Raw genomic sequence first — 7703 nt, forward strand, 5'->3', positions numbered from 1 at the left:
TCCGGCCAGAGCCAGCTCGGCGCTTCCTTCCCCGGCCAGCGGCTTCCCTGTGGAGCTGGAATGAAGGGGGGGTAGGGAAGGGTGGAAAGGAGACCGATCCTGAGGCTGCACATATGTTTCCCAGCCCTTGACTGCTCTGCCTGCTGCACCCCACTCCCACTGCCTGCACCTCGGCCCTGCATGGCTTGGCTGCACCGAGGGGATGGGAGGAAGGATGGACGGGACGGGGGTCGTGGCTGTCCCCCCCCTCACTCCACCTGTCCTGCCGAAAGGGCTGCCCTGGGGCTGGGCTGCTCCTCTGGGCATTACCAGCTGCTCCCAGCTGCTGCATCCCCAAGCCCCAGCCTCGATTCAACCCCCCTCCCTGCGGGGCTTGCACAAACCTCCGGGCTCTCTTTGTGCTTGTTTTGAGAACAGATTAGTCATGGCTCTTAGCTGGCTTCCAGCAAACTGCACAACAGCAGCATGGAAAAACGAGAACAGTAAAGTGATGATTCAGCAGGGCTCACGCTCCTGTCCCTTGGGTGCCAACTGTCCCCTGCTCCCATGCGGCCCCGGTCACCAGCGGGGACCACCCTGTGGAGACCACCAGGCAGATGTGGCAGCTGGGGCAGGGTGGGCAGTGCTGGGAAGGAGAGTGCAGGGCAGAACCCATCTGGAAGCAACACTGGGAGAACAGAGGCTGGGGAGGGGTTTCTTCAGAGGGGCCTCATGTCCCCAGGGTCTCTGGGGGTCACAGACCCTCGAGTGCAGTCTCTGCCTCTTACCTGAGCCCACTCCTGTGCCAGGAGAGGGTGGAGGCATAGCCTCTGACCTGCTGGCACATACCTGGTCCAAGACCTCCCTACCACTGCTTGGAGGGAGCATCCTGCACCAGCAGCTCCCACTCAATGTCCTGGCAAGGCTCTGCAGGCACAGGGACTGCCGTAGCACAGGGGCTGTCTTGGTGCAGGGACTGTCATGACACAGAGGCTGCCAGCCCTCTACCAGGCAGCAGCTCCCCTCCCCAGAGCCACAGGGCTGGGGGTGCTTGGTCTTTTGGGCTCAGCAGGTGCCTCATGGCACTGGGACCCTCCTGGCTGGCACCTGCATGCCAGGACCATGCCACTGACAGGAACTCCCAGGGCGGGCCCTTATCGTACCTCACACCTTGCTCTGCAGCCCTTTACTGCCCTGCCTTGGCCCGCTGCCCATGGCACTGCATGCTGCCAAGCCTGTGTGCCAGGTGGCTTATTGTGATCCCATGGTGCTGGACACCAACTGGTGTCAGCTGCCAAGGATGAACAATGTAATAGCTGGAATTACAGTAAACTGTTCCCATTCCCACTTGTCAAATGCTGAGATGGGGCCCTTGGGTCCTTGTAGGAAACCTCTGCTCCATCTGTACCCTCTGCCAGCTGCATGCCCTGTCCTCACCCTGTTCAGTGCCACCTCTGCCCATGGCCCTGGAGCTGATCTGCTGATGGGCCTGGGAACCCAGGGCATGGACACAGCCCACACAGCTGTAGGGACCTTTGAGCCCCTCAGCATCGTGCACTGGTGTGGAGGATGCAGTGCTGGGAGCAGCAGCACTGTCCCCCCAGACACAGGGTCCCACATCCTGAAGTCCCAACCCCAGCTGCGTGTGTGGCATCGCCACTGCCTGCTGCTGCACTGGGGCTGAGGCCAGGGCTGAGGCAAGGCCAAGGGATGCTCCGGGCTGGGGTTTGGCACCTGCCCATGGCTGCTCTGCCAGGGTCATCCCAGGACTCTGCAATGTGCTGGGCAAACACACCCAAGGCATCTGGCAGCCTGCCTAGAGCACCCACAGGGACCTCCCATGTCGTGTCGTGCCGTGCCGTGCCATCAGTGTGCTCATCCCCAGCAGGCCACTGCTGGCCACCAGTGCCTTGCTGCTCCCTGTGGATTCAGGTGCAAAGCCAGTGCAAGCCTGGGGTCTCTGGTTGGGGAGTGGGAGGAGGCTCACCCCCGGGAGGGCACCATACAGGCTCTTCCCCTCTGCTGGCACCCTCCTGCCCTGGCACAGCCCTCCTGGGGATGGTGCAGCGGGATCCTTGGCCCAGTGCAGGAGTAGAGCAGGGGCTGCAGGACAAAGCCCACTGCCCCCCCTGCCAGTGCTAGGGTCCTGCCCCCTCCACCCTGGCCTGTCCCCAGTGTGGGACTGGGCGTAGGGGGGGGGAATGCGGCTGCCATCACCACAGCAACGCTGCTTTGTTTGAAACCTTCCTCTGAAATGTCAAGATTTTCATCGGGCTCCAGCTGCCGCTGCCGGGATGAAAACTTCCTCCCGGGTTGTGGAAACTTTCCGGGGGGGTTTTCCTCTCTGAACGCCTTTGCGTGGGCAGCAAGAGCTCTGCCCTGTGCTGTGGCTGGTGACCGTGGGGTGCAGGACCAAGCCCCAGGCATGAGCTGGGGTGGGCAGGAGTCAGAGGGGGCTGCAGGGTGGTGGAAGAGGGGAGGGTCCCGTGGGGTGGGTGAAGGGCCCGTGTCTCTCAAAGTTGTGGGACAGCAGAACCCCTGGGCCAGTAGATGAAGGGGAGTGGTGAGCTGGTGGATGTGTCTGCTGGGGGGGCCGGGTCAGCACAGCTCCACAGAGCTGCTGATGGAAGGAGTGAGGAATCTGCAGCTGCTGGCTCCCTCTGAGCTGGCCGCATGTCTGACTGGATGAGCAGCAGCAACAGAGTGGAGTTTCCATGGGGATGTACACAAGGTTCGTCTCCATCCCAAAATACACCCTGGCCTGGGCACTCTCTGCCAGCTCGCAGCCCTGCCCAGGCTGGGGACATCTGGGGGACAAACCTGGCATGGGACAAAGGGGCTTGGTGCAGCCCCTGCAGCTCCCCCAGCTGCCAAGGCTCTGCCTCCTCTGTGCCAGTGATAGGATGGGACTCTGCTGCCTGAGCCCATGCCAGGGCCAGGAGTCTCATGCCTCACCTTGGGGCCATCACCCATCCTGAGCCTGCAGCCGGGGCAGCCAGCACCAGCCCCGGGACTGTGCCACAGCCCGAGCTCCTGCTTCCCAGCAGCACGTGGGGAGCAGATGTCTGTGTCCCTGTTCCCAGCTGTCCCTGTGGCCCTAGCCTGCCGAGGAATTGCCATGTAAGGAGCAGGTGGTGACATTTACAGTAAGTCCCCAGCTGCTGCACAGCCCTTTCCTGCATCCTACTGGGAAAGGAGGCGGTGGATGTGGGAATGTTCTGGCACTGCGGAGCTGAGGCAGGAGGAAGTGCAGGAGGGCTGTGCCATGAAGTTGGGGTGTATGTGGCGATCTCTGAGCCTGCGTCTGCTGCCCCAACGGCTACTTGTGCTGCCACACACTCTGACCCCGCACTCCCTGACCCCGCAGGGTTCGGGTTCCATTCCAGCAGACACTTCCTTCTTATGCCAGTAACCGGTGGCACAGTGGGAAGTGGTGTCCCCTGCTCGGCCCCGCTGCTCCAGATGGTGCCTGGCCCCAGGAGAGATGGAGAGAGGCAACCGCAGGGCCGCCTCTACTGTGACCCCCTCCAGTCCTGTTCCATTTCCTATCCAGATCCTGGCACTACCATGCAGCAAAAGGGTCCAATTCCCCATCCAGCTCAGCTGGGCCTGGTCCCGGGCAGAGGGGAACTGTCTGCCTGTGACATGCTCGATAGCCGCTTGCGAAACACGGGGCCAAGTCCACTTGGCTGCACTGGAGAAGGTGAGAGGTTTGAGAAAACTTCGGCAGGGATTTGCCCGTTGGCAACTGCGTCACCACTGCCATAAGGCTGGGTTTATTCCAAGAAACCCATGGAGCTGGTGGAGCTTCCCGACTCTCAGATCTGGGTCATGGCACCACCACAGTGGAGCAGGAGGGAAGAGGCCCCTGAACTCCAGAGCCCTTCTGGGAAGCAGCAAATCTGGGGCTGTCCTGGCAGGGCCGGGGTCTGGCTGGGGGGTTTGGGCAGGGCTGCTGCACGTAGCCTCCTTCCTCTGCCCCACCACGTGGTGCTGGGACCCCCTCACTCTGCAGGGGGACTGGGGGTATTTAGATGTCCCATCTCCTTTGTGCCACCATATGCCCCAGATCTGTGATGCTCCAGGTCCCTTCCCGGTGCTATGGGGGTGATGCTCCCCACTGGCCAGGGTCTGCTCTGCCCCATGGCGCTGCTCCCACCCGATTTGTGGTGTGGGGCTGTGTGTCACCAGCGCTGCCGGGAGCCCTGATGTCAGGATGTGCCTCGGCAGGGCCTGGCGGGCGGCCACCTGTGCGCGTGGACATTCCTCACATAGCGCCGGCGGGTGCCTGGGCAGGCCACGGTGCTTCCTGGCAGCCGGCAAGCCACGGCCCCAGGGAGCAGCACCAAAATAGTCACTGGGACCATGGCATGCCTGCGGCCCAAACGGGCACATCTGCCACCCCTCTGCTCTGGGACAGTTCCTAAGGAAACCCTCTTCCCAGAAGTTGGGGTTCCCTGGGCAGCACCACGGTGCATGAGGCCCGTGCTGGGGGGCTGCAGGTGCTGCAGGTGCTCTGTGGGGAGCTGGACCGTCCAGGAGTTTCCCTCACATCCCCAGGATGCAGCTCTCCAACTGGGCATCCCCCATGGCTTTGGGGCCAGTTTTCAACTCTGTGCAAGCAGAGAGAGCAGGACCCCAGCCTCCTTGCATACCCCCCTGCCCTGCGCCAATTGCACTTGTGGCAGAAGTCTCAGAAACCCTTTTCCCACCACCTCCACCTTTCCCTCTCAAACCTGGGCTGGGGGCAGGCCAGGCCGGCTGCAGAGCATGGCATGGCATGGCACAAGCACTTCTTGGAGCTGTGCCACTGGCCAGCCTTGGACACTGACTTGGCTCCTTGCCCAGGGTGACAGGCCATGTCCTGTGGCCCACATGCCTGGAGCGGGTCCCATCCCCATGGAGCCTGGTGAGGCTCAGACATACCTAAGCCCTGGGGCAGCACTTACACACGTCAGGCTGTGAGTCAGGGCAGTGGAATCACCCCGGCACGGAGATCAGCTCCAGGAAACCAGCGCTTATGTGGTGTAAACACCATCCTGGTGTCAGCATTGTGGCAAGGGCAGTAGCTGTGGAGGGATGTGCCTCATGCTGGGGAGCCCAAGCAGCCTTGGGATTGCGGGGGCAGAAACAAACCAGACCTGTGATGTTTTCATTAAAAAATAGTGCTCTTTATTATAAATTATGGAAACATTTCCTTTCTGAATATAAATATAAATATGTGCAAAGTTTCATCTGAGTTTTGTTTTGGTTGAATTTTCAAGCATGGTTTTGCTCAGCCCTCGAGGCTGAAGGTGAAGATGGAATCTTTATAAAAGACAGTGATTCACATTGGCCTGTAAACATCCCTTTGGTTTAAAAAAAAAAAAAAAAAAACAGGAAAACCCAACTGCTTCTCCAGGCAGACACAGAAAAGCGCTCATGAGACAATGGGGATCCTCTGGCTGCGTTCCTGCGGGAATCGGTGCCCCACAGAGCAGCGTGGCCAGGGTCTGCGGGGAGTGGCTGGGCAGAGGTGGGGTGTGACACTGGGGAGTACAGTCCAGTGGCAGCACCAGGTCCCCGGGGTGCTCCTCACAGTTGTGGTCACAAGGGGCTCTACAGTGCCAGGACATGCTGCTTCCCCTCTGGCTTGGCGGCACGTCACCGGGACTGTCACCGTGCAGTGTTACCAAATGATGTGCAGTAACCCAGATCATGGGGCTGGGAGAAGATTAAGGCTTAATCCCCCGGGAAAATGGCACCGAGGGGAAAAAGGCAGCGACCTCCAAGCCTGGGGCCTGGTGTGAAAGGAGCTTTCACCCACAAGGAGGCAGCAAGAGGTAAAGTACAGTACGGGCAAAAAACACTTTCCCCTTAAAACCGAGGAAAAGTGATCAGGCACTACTGGACTCAGCGTTTTCATTCTCCCGTGGCACAAGGAGCTTCTCATCAGGACCCCCCAGGAGCAGTCCCACTCTGGCTGTGGGGATGTGGCTGTTGGGGTTCATGTGCCCCCATGCTGTGGGTGCTGTCCTGGCTTTGCCGACGGGCTTCTCCTGGACACAAAGGGGTGGCCACCATGCTGGGCACACTGTAACATCCACAGTCTGACTGGAGCAGGCTCCTTCCTTGCAGAGGGGGGGGTCACTCTTCCTTGCGGGGAGTCCCCCACCACACAAAGGGCCACCTTCCCCCATCACACCGAGGCCCACCGTGGCTCATCCCAGTCTCCCTCCTCTCCTTCCCAGAGGGAGAAGCTCAGCGAGCCCCACGAGTCCCCATGCCGGAGGAGCCTTGTGACTGCCCCCTGCTCTTGTGCTTGTAGCATGTAACCTCGCTCTGCCGGCCCCTTAGAGGGGGGCATCGTACTGGTCCAGGAACTCCTTGATGGGAGCCGGCAGCTGAGTCATCTTCTCGTAGGAGTCCAGGTGCCCGTTGACAGTCTTGCGGCAGAGGTGCTGCAGGGTGGAGACGCTGGAGGAAAGTGGGCGGCTCAGCACCAGAGGGATCTTCTCACCACCCGAGTAGATGTAGTAGGTGCGCTTGGGGTGCAGGGCCGCCCCCGACTGCTCGGGCACTGCGCAAGGCGTGGGTGGCATGTAGTGATGTACCAGTTTGAGCACGCAGTCGAAGCGGGGCATGGGCTGGCTGCTGCGAGGGTCACTCTGCAGGGAGAAGCTGCCGCCCTCGCACTGGATGCGAAGGTTCTTGGTGCCCGACTCCGTCTTGACGCTAAGGGTGAAGAAGTGCCGCTGGTCCGAGCTGTCCCTGATGAGGAAGGTGCCGGCGGGCTCAGCGCTCAGCAGCAGGTTGGCCTCGCCGCCCGTCACCGTGCTCCAGTAGAAGCCGCTCTCCTGCAGCTTGCGCACGGTGTTCACCACCAGCTGGTACTCGCTCTTGGAGCTGAACGTCTTGAGGCGCAGGCTGGTGTCGAGGGGGCGGCTCATCCCGGTGGCGGGGAACTTGCTGTGGGTGACCATGGCGCAGGGAGCCAGCTTCGCGCTCGGGGGGCTGCTGCCGGCAGCAGCGGCTGCTACACCATCACCTGCAGGAGAGACGGCGGTGAGACACAGCACCCCCGGCTCTCCCTCCCCGGAAGCACCGGCATTCCCGGTACTCAGCGGTTGCCCTCCCAGCGCCCCGGCATCTACAGTCCCAGGATATCCCCTTGCCCAGGGAGCAACGGTAATTGCCGAGCCCGGATATGTCCTCGCTGGGGGGCACCGCTGGCCCTCAGCTATCTCCCTCCCAGGGCCCCCGGTACCCCTCCTCCCGGGCTATCACCCTCCTGGGGGATCCCGGCATCCCCGCTGGCGAGCTATCTGCTCCCCGCCTCCCCCTTCCGAGGCCCCATTCGGTACCTGGGGCGCGGGTGCCGGGGCCGGTCTCGGCGGCGATGGCTGGGCTGGTGCACGGCGTCGGAGCTGCCGGGGCCGCCCGGTGAGGCCTCTTATAGCGGGCGCAGATCCCGCCCTCCTGTTCCTGGAACTGCGGCTTCTTGTAACGCTGCCGGCGCCCTCCCGCCGCCCCGCCCGGCCCGGCCCGCCGCCAGCCACCGCCGGCCCATTCCGGGCAGCGCGGCCGACCCCTCCCTGCTCTTTCCTTCTAAGAAGAGGAGAGTCCCGGCCACGGCCCCCCCGCCCCACCGGGAGGGACGGGTCCGGGCTGCCCCGAGCCGGGGTGCGGGGGCGAGGGCAGCCCCAGGACACCCTCAGCGGGGTGAGGGTCCTGCCCGCGCGGAG

At 62.4% G+C, this 7703-nt stretch overlaps 1 protein-coding gene across 1 annotated transcript; it reads right to left on the bottom strand.

Moving 5' to 3' along the window:
* Positions 1 to 5128: 5128 nt before the first annotated feature.
* SOCS3 (suppressor of cytokine signaling 3) lies at positions 5129 to 7403 on the bottom strand. The gene is made up of 2 exons (XM_030461911.1): positions 7323 to 7403; positions 5129 to 7006 (listed from the first exon to the last, which is right to left on the bottom strand). Exon 2 carries the CDS (start codon positions 6939 to 6941, stop codon positions 6312 to 6314), a length of 630 nt encoding a protein of 209 aa, XP_030317771.1. The 5' UTR covers positions 6942 to 7006; positions 7323 to 7403; the 3' UTR covers positions 5129 to 6311.
* Between the last annotated feature and the right edge of the window lie 300 nt (positions 7404 to 7703).

The sequence above is a fragment of the Calypte anna genome, chromosome 18 (genome assembly GCF_003957555.1).
Source record: "Calypte anna isolate BGI_N300 chromosome 18, bCalAnn1_v1.p, whole genome shotgun sequence".
In the NCBI taxonomy this organism is placed as follows: Eukaryota; Metazoa; Chordata; class Aves; order Apodiformes; family Trochilidae; genus Calypte; species Calypte anna.